The 16,928-nt window shown below is 60.6% G+C and overlaps 1 protein-coding gene across 1 annotated transcript in view; it reads left to right on the forward strand.

Annotated features, from left to right (window-relative positions):
- The window catches only part of PRKCZ (protein kinase C zeta), a gene marked incomplete at its 5' end in the record, with an annotated part of 85,859 nt that overhangs the window by 5,507 nt on the left and 63,424 nt on the right, over positions 1-16,928 (forward strand). Inside the window, 1 exon segment of the mRNA NM_001204374.1 lies at positions 874-924. Within this exon segment, the coding sequence (NP_001191303.1) occupies positions 874-924 (51 nt within the window).

Here is a 16,928-nt window from a genome sequence, read left to right on the forward strand (position 1 = left end):
AGCACTTGGGGTTCCCAGGGCCTGCACCCCGCCACGTCTGCATCCACTTCTTTCTTTTCTTCTTCTGTTTTGGTTTGTTTTTTTTTTTGGCTGCACCCGTGGCACATGAAAAATCTCAGGCCAGGAATCAAACCCATGCCACAGCAGCCACCCGAACCACACAGTGACGCCAGATCCTGAACCCACCACATAGGGGAGCTCCCTGGATCCATTGCTGGTGCAGAGGCGGGAGGGGGGCTGCCCAGGGACAGCTGTGCCCAAGGAGAAGGACCAGCGCTGGCACCAGCCGCGGTTTTCTGCCCACAGTTGGGCATTGTCCTCCCTAGCGCTGGGCTTGTGGTTAAAATGCCCATTTTGTAGCCCTTTATCTGAGTGTGGCTGAGCTGTGATGGATGCCCCGGCCTGCTGCGCTGCAGGGTAACAAGGCCCTGTTTAAAGGGGAGAGTCTGGCCCTTTAAAATTTCACTTTATTTTTTAGAATAAGAGAAGGGTTGTTTTAGGTAAGTTGTAACGATGGTGGAGCTTGCGTTTTAGTGATTTCTTGTGGAAGCCCAGCGTAGGTTTTAGCATAATTTTGAGCTCTGTCTTGAGTGGAAGGAAACGGGCCGAGCCGGACCTTTGGAGGCCACTTTTCTGGGCGTTTCCGTTCTTTCCCATTTCCACGCTGACGTAGAGGGCCTCCTTGGACGGCTCTGCTGTCGCGGTCCCTCTGGCTGCTCCTCCCCGATTTTTCCCTGCATCTCCCAGTCCCCCCGGGGAGCTGGGCTCCCATCCATGTGCCAGGTCCCCAGGGCTTTGCCTGAATGAGCATCTCCCCAGGGCGGGCTCCTGCGGGGGCGGCGCGGGGCGCTAACGGCTTCCTCCTCTCCGCAGTGTTCCCCAGCATCCCTGAGGAGCCCGGCCTGCCCTGCCCCGGAGAAGACAGTGAGTACCAGCTCTTCTCACCCGCGCCAGTGCAGCTCAGGCGGCCGGTGTGCCGAGGGCAGGGAGGCTGCTTTGTGTGGCTTGGATGCTCCTGGCAGAGGGTTGGAAGGCCGGTGGGCAGCTGCTGTGGCCTCGTGCGGCCCTCTCACTGCGCGTGGCTGAGCGGGCATGCTCGGGCCAGGGAGTCCCGCCCAGAGAGAGCACTGGCTCGGTCGGGTGGTGCCGTAAGGAAAAGTCCGGGGCCGGCTGGAGGTGCTGCCCGGTGGGCAGGGCGGCATGGATGAGGGGGGCAGCTCTGGGAAGCAGGGGGGCGTGTGTGGAGCCCAGTATGTCTGGGGGCAGGTGACAAGCTGGTGGCTGTCGGTAATAAGTAAAGCTAGAGGTGGGAGTGGAGGGGGGACCCTGGGGACCCACACTGATGGTCAGCTGGGGCGGCGGGGGGAGGCTGGCCCGCCTGGCCCAGGACGGCAGGCACTTGAGTGGCACTTGGGACCTGGGAGGATGTGGCTGAGGGCAGGTGTTAGGAGGTGGGCATGCAGTGGGCGCCTGGGGAAGAGGGGTGGGGCTGGTGGGAGCGGGAGCCCCCGGTGCCCAGAGAGCAGCCGTGGTGGGGCTGGGAGGTGGGCGGGCTGCACAGGGGTTTTGGGGTCCTTGCCCCCGGGGCGTCCCTGCCCAGGAGCTGCCCCTGGGTGCCCACCTCTCTTGGAAAGGGCACACACCCTGAGGGGCAGTGTTTCCGTGACAATGTACATGTCTTCGTGCCTTTCTGCCCACGCCCGGTGCCCCTGCTCTGTGCCCATGTGGACGCTGTCCCGTGTGGGCCTCGTGTAGGGGCTGGTGACCAGGGCTGCAGTGTGGGGCTCTGGGGCTCTGCCCGAGGCTGAGGCTCAGGGGCCACGACACCTCGGGGAATGCAGAGAATGTGGCCGTCTCTGCACAAGGGCAGGTCCTTGAGGTGCTCACCGGGGCGGCCCCGAGGCTCTGGGCCACTTGGTTTTGTGGGAACATTCCAGTAGCGTCTTGGCAGTACCAGGGGAGGGGGTGGCAGAGGGTGAGTGTTCCTGCTCAATGGTGACGCTGCTCGTGGACAGCTAGGACGGTCACCCGATGCCCCTCTGGTCACCCGATGCCCAGGTGATGCTGGCCCCCATGTCTCTTGGTCTCCAGAAGCACTGTCTGCACCCGGCAGGGTAAACGGCCCCCGTGACCCAGGTCAGGGCCTGTGCTCAGGGCTGGCAGGGCTGGCGGGTGTGGCCGCACCGTGGCGCCTGGGCCCGATTTCATGGCAGCAAAGCCCCTTCCAGAACCTCCTGTGCAGGTTTCATCTGAATCTAATGGGCTCTAAAGGGTTTTTTAAGAAATTGTGGGACACGCGTGTCACATGAAGTGGCCTGTTTCAACGCCTTGAGGGTTTGATGTCATGTGCTGCGGTCGCCTTGTTCAAGCCCTGCCTCCACCCGCTTCTGAACCGTGTTCAGGAGGAAGCTTCGCACCCGCTGGCCGCTCAGCACCTGACGGCGACCGCCCCAGGCTGGGCCGTGCGTCTGCTTTGCATACATGGGATATGCGACGTGTGGCCTCATGTGTCTGCCTCGCTCACTTCGCGTGATGCCGTCATGATCATCCGTGTGGCACGTCGCAGATTTTCTGCCTATTTTTCACTGCGGCGAATCACGTAAAACCAGCGCAGCGTCTCAGCCGTGCGGGTGCAGGCGGTCGTGTTAGCTGCGCTTGTGGTGCTGCTGCTGCTGCCCCGTCCTCCCAGGACGCTCGTCCCCTGCCCCACCGAAACTCGGTCCCCGAAGCCCTGGCTCCCTGCCCTCCCCCAGCCCCCGCCCCCGCTGCGCTTTCCGTTCCCGGTTTTGACTCCTCCGGGGACCTCCCAGGAGGGGTCACGCAGGATCTGTCCTCTATGACCAGCCCACTTCCCTCCACGTCGGGTCTCAGGGTCTATCCCTGTCGCAGCAGGCGTCAGAACAGCCTTCCTTTTACGTCTGAGTGACATTCCAGCGCGGGGATGGACCACATCCGTTTATCTGTTCAGCCGGAGATGGAGGCTTGGGCTGCTTCCGTGTTTTAGCCCCGGTGCGGGGTGCAGCGTGACCCTGGGTGCAGAGCAGGCTCACTGGGTCCCTCCTTGCAGCTCTGGGCCTGTACGCCCGGGTGGGGGCTGTGGCAGTCCAGCTTTACTCTTCGGAGGAGCCTCGGTTCTCTTTCCTCCGGCGGTGGTGCCATGCCCAGCGGGTCTCGTTTCCCGCAGCCTCGCCACGCATGTTCTTTTCTGTGGTTTTGGCGGTTGCCCTTCTGTGCGTGAGGAGGTGCCTCCTCGCCGTTTGGATCTGCGCTTCCCTGATGATTAGCGATGTCGTGCTCGCTGGCCCGGCTCTGTCTTCTTTGGAGCAAGGTCTCTTCAAGCTCTTTGCCTGTTTTGCATTGGGTTGTTGATTTTGTTGCTGAGCTTAGGTGTTCTCTGCATCTTCTGGATGTGAACTCCCATCAGATAGATGATTTGCACGTATTTTCTCCTATTCCGGGAGTTTCTTTTTATTTGTTTACGGTGCGTCTTGATGCACAAAATTGTAAAATTTTCATGAAGTCCAGTTTGTTTATTTCGTCCTGTTGCCTGTTGTGGTGTCGTAGCCAAGAGGTCACTCCAGATGCCACGTGGGGAAGTTTTTGTCCTCTGTTTTCTTCTAAGAGGTGTACAGCTTCAGATCTTACATTTAGGGACTTTGCATGGTGAGGTAGCTTTTGCATGTGATGTTAGGAAAGGGTCCAGCTTTGTTCAAGGCTTGTGGATGCGCAGTTTCCCAGCACCCTTTGTGGACAAGACCTGTCCCTGCCCCGTTGAGGGTTGTGGCTCCCGTGTTGGAAATCACGGGCTCTCTGTTCTGGCCCATTGCTCTGCACGTCTCTGTGCTAGCACGTTACAGACCACTGTAGCTTTGCAGCAAGTTTCAATATCAGTCCTCCAGTTTTGTTCTTTTTCAATACTGTTCTGGCTGTTGTGTGTCCCTGGAGATACCGTATGATTTTAGGGTGGGTTTTTTGTTTTTTGTCTGCGCCATGGCATTCAGTGGCTTGATGTGAGATCTCAGTTCCCAGACCCGGGATCGAACCCCAGCCACAGTGGTGAAAGCACTGAACCCTAACCACTAGACCACAAGGGAACTCCTAGAATGGGTTTTAAAAAAAATTTCTGCAAAGCACATCATCGGGATTTTGGTAGGGGTTGCACTGACTCTTTAGATCATTCTGGGAAGGATTGAGGTTTTAATGATATCTTAGTGAGTCTTCTAATCTGTAGACACGGGATGCCTTCTTGCTAATTTATGTCTTGTTTAATTCCTTTCATGGCTGGGCTGTAGTCGTCACGGTCAAAGTCATCATCTCCTTGTTAGCTGTATTCATAAGTATCTTATTGTTCTTTTGCTGTTGTTCTCGGCTGCACCTGTGGCCTGTAGACGTTCTCGGGCGAGGGATCGAACCTGCACTGCAGCTGCGACCTCTACTGCAGTGGTCACGACGGGTCCTTACCCTGCTATGCCACCGGGAACTGCTTAAGAATTTCATTCCTGACGCTGGTGCGAGCGCAACTGTTCTCCTGCATCCCTTCTTGGTCCCTGGGCGTGTCTAGAAATGTGACTGATTTTTCTGTGCTGACTTTGTACCTGCCATTTGGCGGAATTTGTTTATTCCAACACCTTCTTTGTGGAATCTTTAGTGTCCCGTGTATCGTCTGTGAACAGAGATGCCTTTTCTGACTCCTTTTCGATTTATGTGCTTTTCGTTTCTTTTTCTTGCCTAATTGCTCTGGTTAGAACTTCCAGCCTTGGTTAAGTAGAGGTGGTGAGAGTGGAACCTCGTCTTGCTCCTGAGGGGGGAGGAAAAGCCTTTGGTCTTTGCGGTGGGTCTTTCACCGTCTCGGTGACGCTTGCGGTGGGTTTTCCACCTTCGTTTTCTGTGGTTCCCTTCTGTGGCGGTCCTTGTCCCTGGTTAGGAAGCCCCCGGAGTTTCCTGCGTGGGAGGAGTGTCTTGTCCTGGCACACCCGAGCTTTTGCTATCAGGGTCCCCCCCCAGCATCGGGAGCAGGCGGGTCAGGGGATGATCTAGTGACGCGAGGGCAGCACCTCTGGCTCCCAGGCCTGATGGCCAGTCCCCAGTGGGCGGCGATTCCAGCAACCCGCGCCTGGGGAAGGCCCCCTGGGCCGCGGGCCTGGGAGGCTGCCGAGAGCTGCTGGTGGGGGTCTGCAGAGACCCCTGAATTCACGCAGCGGGCGAAGCGTTTCTCTGAGCTCTGAGAGCTGCTCGGGCAAGTTCATGCCCTTGAGGCGGGTTCATCGGCCACGCGGGGGCCCTGGACTGGCCTTGGCGTCTGGGGGGCGGGGGCGGGCGGTCAGCCCTGCCGGCTGAGCCTCAACCTGCGGGGTCTGACGCCACCTCCGGGGAGACGGGGTCAGAGATGAGTTGACTGGTCGGTAGCAGGGGCAGGAAACAGACTCGGTGGTGGAGTGTTCGGCTTTTTTGTTTTTTTATTTTTTTATTTTTTTATTTTTTGTCTTTTTGCTATTTCTTGGGCCGCTCCCGCGGCATATGGAGGTTCCCAGGCTAGGGGTCTAATCAGAGCTGTAGTCTCCGGCCTACACCAGAGCCACAGCAACGTGGGATCCGAGCCGCATCTGCAACCTACACCACAGCTCACGGCAACGCCGGATCGTTAACCCACCGAGCAAGGGCAGGGACCGAACCCGCAACCTCATGGTTCCTAGTCGGATTCGTTAACCACTGCGCCACGACGGGAACTCCCTTTTTTGTTTTTTTAATCATGGAAGGACTTTTCAGTTTTGTCAGATGCCTTTTCTGCATCCGTCGACATGCCCATGTGTTGTCCCTTGTTCTCCTCTTTTTTTTTTCATCCCTTTGTCTTTTCTAGGGCCGCTCCCACGGCATATGGAGGTTCCCAGGCTAGGGGTCGAATTGGAGCTGTAGCCACCGGCCTACGCCAGCCACAGCAAAGTCAGATCCCAGCCGCGTCTGCGACCCACACCACAGCTCACGGCAACATCAGATCCTTAACCCACTGAGCAAGGGCCGGGATTGAACCTGTGTCCTCATGGATATACTTGTCAGGTTCTTATTCCACTGAGCCACAGTGTGAACTCCTCTAAGTATTTTCTTTTCACTTTTTTGGCCATGTCTGCAGCATGTGGAAGTTCCCAGGCCAGGGATCGAACCTGAGCTTTTGCAGCCACCTGAGCCACTGTAGTGACAATGGTGGATTCTTAACCTGCTGTCCCACAAGGGGACTCCACGTCTCTAAGTATTTTCTAATTTCCCATGATTTCTCTGATCCATTAGTTATCCAAAGTATGTTGTTTAGGAGTTCCCATCATGGCTCAGCGGAAACTAATCTGACTAGTATCCTTGAGGACACAGGTTTGATCCCTAGCCTGGGAACCTCCATATACTGTGGATGTGGCCCTTAAGAAAAAAAAAAAAAAAAAAGTGTATTGTTTAGGAGTTCCTGCTATGGCTCAGTGGGTTAGGAATCCAACTGCAGTGGTTCAGGGTTGCTGTGGAGGCACGGGTTTAATCCCTGACCTGGCTCAGTGGGTTAAAGAGCTTGGCATTGCTGCGGCTGCTGCTCAGATTCAGTCTCTGGCCCAGGAACTTCCATGTCGAGCTGTACGGCCATTTAAGAAGAGAAGGAAAAGGAGTTAATTTCCACACAATCTGTGCATCTTCCAGTTTTCCTTGTTAATTCCCACCCTGATCCTGCTGCGGTCAAGAAGATGCTTTGTCTGCTGTCTGTCCTTTAAAATCTCTGAGCCTGACGTGTGGCCTGACCGTGGTCTCTTCCTGAAAATGTCCCGAGCACAGCTGAGAAGGACGCGTGTGCTGCTTCCTCCATCTGGCTGCTCCCTCACCGCATCTCCTGGCTGAGCCGTGCCCACTGGCCCGCGGGCGGGCGCAGGGGTGGTTTCTGCCTTCTGACTCACGTCCGCGAGCAGTCACGGCAGGTGCCAGGACCCCAGGCGCCCTCCCTGAAGGGTCTGGCGTCTGTGCGAGTCCGGCTCCTGCGCCAGCAGTGCTCCGTCGCCCATGGTGGCTCGGGGTGACAGCCTGGCGGCTCAGCCGGGGGCCACGCTCCCCACGGTCCATTGGCACCAAGGGCCTGGCGCCAAGGGCCAGGCTGAGGGCCTGGGAGGCTCCCTCCCACCAGCTGGGCACACGTTTCCAGGCTCCTCTGGGGCTGGGCACCTGGCACCATGAGGAATCCTGGTAGCCTGGCTGCAGGGTGCTGTGGGGAGACGGGGGCTGGCCAGGGAGGACCTCCAGGTGGTGGCCGGCAGTGGCTCTGGGTGACTTGTTGGAGCACAGGAGTGAGCGAGGGGTCTGAGGGAGGCCCACCTGCGGGGCAGGGGTGCGGGCAGCAGCAGCGCAGAGGGGCTTTGTGGCCTCGTGGCCACCCGTGTCGCCCCCTCTGTGCATTGTCCGTCCTGTGCCGGCAGGTCCCCTGAGAGGATCTGTCCTCTGTCTGGCCTGGGAGATGCCACGGGTGTCACACGTGTGGCGGCAGGATGCGGGGGGTGCACGGCGTATGGGCCTGGGCCGGCTCTTCGACCCCCTTCCTCACCTGCAAAGTAGGGGACAGAGGGCTTGTTTGTAGCAGTGCTGAGAGCCCCGTGGAGCAAGTGCTCTTTCACTGTGTCTTGAAGGACTGCCGGGGGCACTTATAGGGCAGCATAAACAAAGTCCTTTCTGTCACCCATGGGGGGGGTGTTCCAGTGGGCGGTGAGTGTGGATCCCAGGGGGCTCCCTGGAGGAGGAGTCTCACTGGAGGCCCTGTGGCCTGGAGTTAGACATGGATGCTGCAGGCCTTGGGTGACCTCCCGGGAAGGGGGCTGCGGTGTCTGCACCAGGACCCAGTGGGAGCAGGGCCGATGGTCCTGACTCAGCCGGGACCCTCGGGTCTCAAAGGCCACAGAGAAAGTACAGCCGGGAGTTTGGGGCCAGCGGATCCTACCTCAAAGCCAGTGGTGTCCTGCAAGGCCACGGGACTGGCGCTGGCAGCCTGTGTGCTTCGTGTCATTTGTCCCGGCCTGTCCACAGGCTCAGCCGTCCCCGGGCTGTTGGGTGGATGTCCCCCTCCTGCCTCTTCCCTGGGGGAAGTGTCCCACCACAGGCGGCACCGCCGAGCACCCTGCTTGTCCCCTGGGCGGCGCGCGTGTGGCTCTGGGGCCAAGCCCGGTGCTCGGGGCAGGATGCTCAGTGTTGGGGAGACTGTGTCTGGGTCGGGACTCTGGGAAGCTGGGCCCCTCTCCAGCCTCACCGCTCCGCTCTGGAGGGGCTTGACCCCTGGCGGCCGAGTCCCCGGCACAGCCCCCCACGGGCCCGGGTGGGCTTCCTCGCCTGTCGGGAGCCCCGGCCTCTGAGGGCTATCAAGCCCTCTTGTAGGTGGCAGTGGAGGGGGTTACAGCTCCCCCAACGGCCCTGTTCCCAGGCCGTTTCCCCTTCTGGGGAAAGAGTTTTCGCAGTCTGAGATGTTAAGGGCAGGTGCCCGGCAACCTACGGGGGGCAGAGGGCACTGCTGCAGGGAGCCTGGGCTCCCCTGGGCTCCCCTGGCTCGTACGTCCAGAAGCTCAGAGAGCTGGTACCACGGAGTGGGGCCACGTTGGGCCTGGTGGGGGCCACAGTGGGCTGAGGGGAGGGGCTGCGAGGGGAGGGCGCCCTCGCTGGGCTGTAGCAGGATCCCCAGGCCCGTTGGGCCCCCTCGCCCGCCTGTCTCGCTGACACCCCCACCTGCTGGGCCTGAAGCTGCTGTCCGGCCTTCTCTCTGGCCTGAAGCTTCCTGGACACAGGCTGCTCGATGGCCCAGAAGCAGAGCCGGGCAGGGAGGGGCCTTGGATGGGGTGTGTCTGGGTGGCCCCGAACCCCGGGGAGTGGCAGCCCTGGGAAGTGTGTGTCTCTGAGGCGGTGCCGCTGTGCTGCTGGGTCCGAGCCCTGGTCCCGGGGTGGGGGCGGGGGGCGTGTGTCTGCCTCGGTTCCCCCTGTTCTGAGGGTCGTGTGAGTACCAGCGGCTTAGAAGGTCTCCATGAGGGAGCTGAGTGCCCGGCGAGGCCAGCGCGCCGTCTCCCCCACCCGGCGCCCCAGCTGGCTGATGGGGGCAGTTGTCCCCATCATGTGCCTGAGGCCACCCTGTGTCCTCAGGTCAGAGGGAACAAACCAGGCTCACCTGTCGGGGGGGGCAGGAGGGCCAGTTACCAGTGGTTATCTGGTAACCAGTTACCATGGAATCCTTCTGAAATTACCAGCGCCTGGTATCCCCTCGTTTTTGTAGGTATGCGTGTTGTTTCATAAAAGTCCAGTTTGATTCCGCTTTGTCTCAAATTACTTGCAACAACCTGGAGAAGTGGCTTTTCCACCTAAAATAGGCTTCCTGTAAAATTAATAAGCTCTCAGCTCAGCCCGGCTGTCCTAGAGTTCCCCACAGCTGGACATCTCGGCGACACAGAGACCCGGCCTGGGGGCTGTGACAGAGCTAATTGTATGCGACGTTTCCAGGGGGCTCGGAGTGCGTTTGCGCGTCCCACTGAGGCTGCTGGCAGATTGGGGGTCCCGTCGCTTCGTGATCTCACGCTCTTGGGGTCATGCAGGCTTTTCCCCAGAAGGGCAAACAGTACCTGGGGCTCGCTGGGCCGTCTGGTCTCTGCCGCTGCGGTGCGCAAGTGGCTGCAGCTCGGACACGGAGGAGCAGCGCTGTGCTACCGTGAAGCTTTCTTGACAGACTCGCTCCCGGGTCTCCTGGGGACCTTCTACCCCAGGGGTGTGTCTGGTGTTGTATCTTGGAGTTTCAAATGCCCTTGCAACGGCCGGTCAACCACCGGGTCAGAGAAGCTCCAAAGTGACTTCAGCCCAGAGCGAGGGAAGGAACCAAAATTCGCACCCACAGCTTTGGCCCGGATTCTCTGCCGTGAACACAAATAAGCAGGTGCCTCAGCCTGACACCTGCTCTGAGCGACTGGGGGGGAGGTTGGAGCCAAGACACGTGCCTCCCCTGGCCTGTGCGCCGTCCAGAATGTGGCCCATAGAAGTTTCTTGAACCTTCCTGGGGCCCCAGCGTGGATCTGGCCACGTAGGCTCCGCACAACACCAGGGTTCTGGGGAGTTTGGCTGAGGCTGGTACCGTCTTTGCCCTCGTGATTTTGGGATTGGAGGGAAACAGGCTTAGGGTCGCCCTTCAGCTGGCAGGGCTGGATGCCAGGTGGGGTCCAGGGTGGGTGTCGGTGGTCAAGGGCCTGCTTTAGCCACAGCTGGGAACAGCGCAGGTGGCACACGAGCCTTAGGCTGAAGCGGGTGTGATACCAGACCAGTCGCCCCGAGGCCCCACCCCCGGAGCTCGGTTCCCTGGTTTCTGCCCTTCCCACTGCCCCCCTGCCCCCAGAGCCACAGCAACACCCAGACGCCCCCGACCCGGTTCGGCCACCTTGTTGGCCAGAGCCACACGGCTGCTCCTTCCCTCCCCTCCGGCCAGGGACCCTTGAGCATCTGCCTCGGACCCATCTTGGCCCCTGCAGACGCAGGTCAGAGGTCACCCGCACTCCGTGGCTGCTGCGTCCCCACGTCCCGGCCACGAGCCTGAGTGGGCCCCTCCGGGCTCTGTCCCCAGGACGCTGTGTTTGAGATGCTGGCAAGGCTGAGCGGCTGCCCCGCGCTGCCCCTGCCGCCAGCCTCTGCGCAGGGATGCTCGTTGTCCTGTGACGTCAGCTCCTTGATATCCAGGCCGTGTTTTAGCTGGTGCCTCGGCCGCCGGCTGCAGCTTCCCAGGGGAGCGGGTACCACCCGGGCCTGGAGACATGAGGAGGCAGGGATGTGAGAGGCGGGGGACCGGCCGGCCAGCCTCCCTTTAAATCTCTGCCCCTGGAGCCTGAGCCCACCCTGCCTATTGTCGGGGTCCAGGGGGGGCGGGGCGGCGCTGGGGGAGGAGGATGCCCCCTTTCACGCCCACCGCTCGCAGTGCATAAAGAGCCGGAGCCGAGGAGGCAGGAGAAGAAAGCGGGTGAGTAACGTGCTGGGCCCGGGCGTGGGGGCAGGCCTGGCCCGCAGCCCCCCTGCGGCACGGATGCTCGGAACACAGGCGCGGGGCGCCGCCGGCAGGGATGCGGCTGCCGCAGCTCCGAGCCATGGGGGGAGCAGCGCCGAGGGGTGACAGGTTTCAGAAAAACAAGCCCCAGGGGAGCGCCCAGCGTGGGACGTGGCTGGCGGGGCGGGAGGTCGGTCAGTGTGTGACCGGGGCCGGGCCTCGCGACCGGTCGGCCCGGGAAGTAGCCTCCTTTTCCTCCGACCCCCAGGCTCGGGCCCTGCCGGCTCCTGGGGAGTCGGCTCGCTGGTGACTCCGCAGTGGAGGGTCTGAGCCCACGGCCGGGCGGACGTGCCTCTGCGCTGCTGCCGCGTGCGTGGGCAGCACCGTGATGGGGCAGCCCTGCGCCCCCCACCCTGGCTGGCGACTGGCACCTGCCTGCCCTGCCTGAGCCCCGCGGCCCGGCGGTCCTGGCTGCATCCCTGTGTGGACAGCGGGTCTGTGGGAGCCTGGCTGGCACGGCCAGCATCAGCGTGCCGGCCCCTCCCGCAGGGCCTCGGAGGTCGCGGCCGGCTGTTCCCACTGAGATGGTCGGAGGTAGACCCCGTGCGGCGGCTGCACGTCTGGCGGGAGGTGGGCATGTGGGAGCTCCTCTGACGTCCATTTTGCAAAAGGTGCTTTTGCAAAAAACAAAACAACAGCGTGCAGCCCCCCCCACCCCCCGCAGGCTAGGGGGGCAGGGTGGCCTGGGCAGGTGGGCTGCTGGGCGCAGGTCCCCTCTCGCGGATGGTGGGGGATGAGGAGTGTGCCCCTCCCCCAGGAGCAGAGGGACCCTTGAAATACCGTGTTCTGCAGCTGGCCCGTGCTGGGGGTGACTTGTTGGTTTGGGATCCAGAATGGAAAAATTGGGGAGCACTGAAGCGCCCGCGGGAAGGGAGACGCACAGTCGGCTCCCACGTGTGGCCAAGGAGCAGGAATTAGCTGTGTCATAGTTTCTTCGGGACGTCTTGGCCTGTTTCCTTCCCCGAGATCACGCGCTGCTGGTGCAGGGCTGGTGGGACCCTCAGTGCAGACACGCTGCCTGCAGACCCAGGACACAGCTCCGGGCCCCGGGGCCTCTGCTGGGCTTGGTTGAAGCCATGGCTGGGGGAGGAGTGAACCCCAGAACCACATCCATCCTGTGTCGATGCCGCCGGGGCGGGGGGGCCGCTGAGGTGTGTCCACCTGTACCTGCATCCGGGTCACATCTGGTGGCTTCACCACTTGCCTGTCTTACTGCGTCAGCCACCGGCGGGACCCCGTCACAAAGTTCAGGGCCGCTGGCAGTTATGTAAGGAGTGTGTGTGCTGCACCTTCCAGACACTACCTCCAGGGCTCCCTGGCACCAGCTGGTCACACGGAGAGGCTGGAGCCTCGGCCTCCCTTTGCTTGGGTGCTGCCGGCCCCCGTCGGGGCGTCTGGTTCCCTCGGGGACCCTCCCTTGATCCTCGTGTTCCTGTCTTGTTCCTTTGATGTTGGGGAGGGGGCCGCGTCCCGTCTACCACCCAGGACGAGCCGAGCCCCGCTATTTAACTGGCGAGAGGCCTGTTCTCGGAGCTCTAGTCGGCCGGTGCCTGGGGTCAGGCTCCAGACCCCGCTGGGGACCCAGAGGCATGAGGAGCTGCCATTTCTTTGCCACCCAGGGTGTCGTCAGGACACCCTAGGCCGGGGACACCCAGTCCCTCTGAGAACAGACCCTCTCCAGGCTTCGTGTCTGTTTACGACTGCAGAGCAGAGACGTTTCTGTTTGCCGGCCTCCCTCGGGATTCAGGGGGGCCTGGGTCCGGTCGCGTCGTGGTTACTCCCTGCCGCCACTGGCCCTTTGCTCGTGCCGTCCCCGCCGCTCCTGCCAGTCGGTGAGTGGCACTCGGGGCTCTGCTCCATGAGGGTTGGACGGGCATCTCATGCTCCTGTGGGCCCCCAGCCCAGGGTGGGCACCGGGCAGGCTCCCTGTCGCAGAAGCTTGTTGCTTTGGGGGGGCAGGAGAAGCTTTGTCCCAGATCAGCCCCCTGGACCGGGCGCTCGCCCAGCGTTCCCGTGGTCTGGGTGGTGGCATTACAGCAGTTGTCATTCATGCAGGAGGCGGCCTGGAAAAATCCCGGCCGGTGTATTTGGAGGTGGCGGTTTATTTTTAGGCTCATCCTAAAACGTGGAGCAGGCCTCGGCGTCACTGCTGGCCTCTCCTCCTCGGGGCTCTAAGGACCCCGCTGGATGCCAATCCCTCCCCCCTCCTCCCTGGGGGGCTGAAGCGGAGCCCGTGGGTCCCCGTGTCCACCAAGGGAGGTTCCAGGTCAGAGCGGTAAGGGCGCCAGCCGACGCCTGCGATCCTTGGTCGGTGGTTATTTTCAAGGTGCTGAGCTGTGGTCTGACAGCTGTGGAGCCTGTTTCAGCTTCATTTTAGTGATAATTTATTGGGTGAACAACAGCTCGCATGCGTGACGGCGGGTGGGGGCAGGAGGAACCCGAATTGGTGTTTTATTGTTTGATGCGCTGATGTGAATGTGTCCAGTCTTTTTAAAGTTTGCTTTCCTCTAATGTCTCTTCTCTGGGGAGTTTTGGAAAGATTTGATATGCAGCAAAATGGAGCATCTCTGTATGTGGGTGTGAAGAGCGGGAGCGGGAGCTGGGGGCCAGGTGCCCAGCTACCCCGGTCACGCGCCCCCCCCGGCCCCCGCCGGGGGTCTCCGTTTGCGTACCTTTGAAACGAGGTTGTAGGATGGACCGAGCAAGGTTGCGGGAACCGAGGTTGTAGGATGGACCGAGCAAGGTTGCGGGAACCGGGGGCTGGGCGGCATCCCGGCCAGGAAATGCTTGGGGTAAAGTTTGCATTTATGTTAATTATTTTCACATCTTGAATTTAATTTGTTTTAAAGCGTTGACTGGTCCACGTGTTTTAGAGAGAGAGCAGGTGCCGCCGCCCGAGGGGCTTGTCTTCACCTCCTGGTGGGTTCTTCCTGGCACTCCTTGCTGTCTGGGGCATGCCTTTTCCGGGAGGGTTGTTTACGCACTGACCATATCTTGTGGCCCCCACACCAGTGCGCACGAGTCACTGGCGTTCCCTTCCCTGTCTTATACAGCTTTTCGTTTCTCTTGATTTTTTCCTTCCTTAGATTTTGCTAGAAGCCCTGTCTCGTTTGCCCTCATCATCCCAGCTCGGGGGCTGTCCTCCCGGTGCCCCAGGCTCCACACGACATGCCCCATCATCCCGGGACCCCCCACCACCCTGCCTGCTTGCTTCCTCTGTACTTGCCTCCCCCCTTTTCTGGCTTAATCTCCAGAGGCGGGTCGAGAGAGGGGGCGCGTTTTTCGAGAGCTGGGGTGAAAGTGCTTTTCCTCTGGGGACTGCTGGTGAGAGCTGAGCTGGGTACGGAACCCTTTGCTGGTCTCACCTCCTCCTCCGCACTTTGATGGCCCTGACCGCAGCCTCCTAATTTCCGATGTGATTGCAACGTCAGAGGTGGTTTTGCGTTTGTGTAGGTTTTCTCCTAAAAGATTTTTAGGGTCTTAGGAGTTCCTGAAGTGGAACAGCGGGATCGATGGTGTCTCTGCCGTGGCAGGAACGTGGGTTCGGTCCCCAGCCCGGTGCAGCGGGGTAGGGATCTGGCATTGCTGTAGCTGTGGCGTAGGTCACACCTGCAGCTTGGATCTGATCGCAGGCCCGGGAACTTCATATGCCGTAGGGCAGCCAAAAAAGGAAAGGAAAAAAAAAAAAAAAGATTTTAGGATCTTTCGTCTTCTGTGTTCTCAAGTTTCATGATGATGGGCTTGACATGGGGCTGTTGGCTTCTGTGCCGGAGCTTTCAGCACGGACGCGGCAGGCGTTCGTGGTGGGGGTTTGGTTCAGTCACTTCTTTGCCGGCTCCGCTCCCTCCCGTTGCCTTTTTCTGGAGCCCAGTGATGACTTGCTGGGGCCCCTGAGCTGGTCCTCTGCTTTCCTCGCTTCCGCTTCTTTTATTTTGTTAAACAGGTGCTATTTTCTTGTACAAACCATTACCAGGTGTGTTGTCTTGGCCTTATTATTACTTTTTAACTTCCAAGAGCTCTCTTTTGATGTTGTTCTCGGAAGCTGCCTTTTCAGAGAGGAGTGTCCTGCCCCCGTGTCCCGGGGAAATCACACCATTTCTTTGACGGGGTTAATGACGGCCCGTCACATGCCGTGGTTACGCGGGTTCCTGAGCACGCTTACGGCTTTGGCGCTTTCATCGTCACGATGCCGCGTGGGAGCCCACTCTCGACATCTCTGTCCTGTGGAGAGAACGGCACCCCGGGCACAGAGAGGTTGGGTCATTTGCCCACATCACACAGCTCGGAGGTGGGGCCCATTCGCCGTGGCTGGGCCCATGTCCAGGCTCTCAGCTGAGGGGTCAGCTCCGCTCAGAACCTCGTCTGTGCAGTGGTGATGGTGCTTCTGGCTGCAGGGCAGGCGGCCTGACCCCAGAGCTCTGGAAGTGGCTCTGTCCACTCTGGTGGCCTCAGTCTATCCAGCCTTGGTCCGTTCTCTGTCCCGGGCGGCATCTGGGGAGAGGCTGAGCAGTAAGGGGCTTGGACGGACCGGCTGCATCTTCCAGGAGTGAGTCTGCTGGGGCTTCCTCTGCCTTGGTCGGCGAGTAAGATGAGTCGTGTGGAAACTGACCGTCCGTGAGTGTGGGGTTCATGGCTTGGCATCTGCGTGGCCATTTGTGATATAAGTTGTGCCTGTTTCTCAGTGCTCCCCCCCTGCTGTCCCCATCACCCATCTCCAGGTGGCACCTGGAGAGGCCACGCACTTGGCTGGCATGCCCTCCCCCGGTCTCCTTGCCAGCGACGGCTGGAGGTGACGCCCCACGGGGCCCTGTTTGGTTGCTTGCCGCAGCTCAGGAAGTGCCTCCCGCCCCATGGGCTCCGGGCCGCCCCTCCAGAGGCACTTGGGCGCTTGGCGGTCAGCGGGTGAGCCAGGCAGCAGGCAGCTTCCGGGAGCCGGTGGGGAGGGTGGTGTGCCCACCGTGGTGTGGGGTGACTGTGACGTGCACCAAGGGGTCACGCTACAGAGATGGGTTTTAAATACCTCCTTCCCCGGGCTGGCATCCAGCATGTGGGTCCTGGAACAGACCCGCTGGGCTGCTGGGACGTCGAGGCGTCGGGAGACGGTGTTGGCACAGGGGGCAGCTGCGTGGACGGTGCAGACCCAGGTGCGGGATGCCCATCTCCACCTGCAGACCCGCATCCCTCCGACCTCTGGTTCTGGCCCCGGGGGGTGGCTTAGGCCGCGTCCTAGGCTCGCGGCAGCTCCTGAAGAACCACAGAGCTTCGAAGACGTGACCCACCCTTCCTGTAGTTGACATTTGACAAGAGACGTATGTGTTCATCATTTAAAAATTCAAACCCCTTCACGTTAATGTAAACAACGCCTTTTAGCGAAAATGGCTCTCCTCCAGAACAAAACAAAATACCTGGCGTGAGGGAGTGGCGGGGCCCTTCCGTGTCCAGCGCGGGGACGACAGCCCGGCTCCCCGCCTCCGCGTCAGCCTGTCGAACCAGGTGTGCTCGGTCGACGTGTCCTCTCGGGAGCCTTCTCAGGCCGGCGTGAATGCTTTGCTCTGCCGTTTCTCTAAAGCCTCGAAACTGGTTGTTTCGCAAAGGTTAGTTACAGGGCGTGCCTGTCGCGGCGCAGCGGAGACGAATCTGACCAGGAACCATGAGGTGGCGGTTTCGATCCCTGGCCTTGCTCCATGGGTTAAGGATCCGGCGTTGCCGTGAGCTGTGGTGCAGGTCGCAGACACGGCTCGGATCCTGCGTGGCTGTGGCTGTGGTGTAGGCCGGCGGGTATGGCTCCGATTGGACCCCTAGCCTGGGACCCTCCATAGGGCATGAGTGCAGCCCTAGAAAGCAAAAAAAAAAAAGGTTA

The sequence above is a fragment of the Sus scrofa genome, chromosome 6 (genome assembly GCF_054392235.1).
Source record: "Sus scrofa isolate SSC_HxYL_T2T_F1_AM1 chromosome 6, Sscrofa_HxYL_maternal_Yorkshire_Landrace_v2.0, whole genome shotgun sequence".
NCBI lineage: Eukaryota > Metazoa > Chordata > Mammalia > Artiodactyla > Suidae > Sus > Sus scrofa.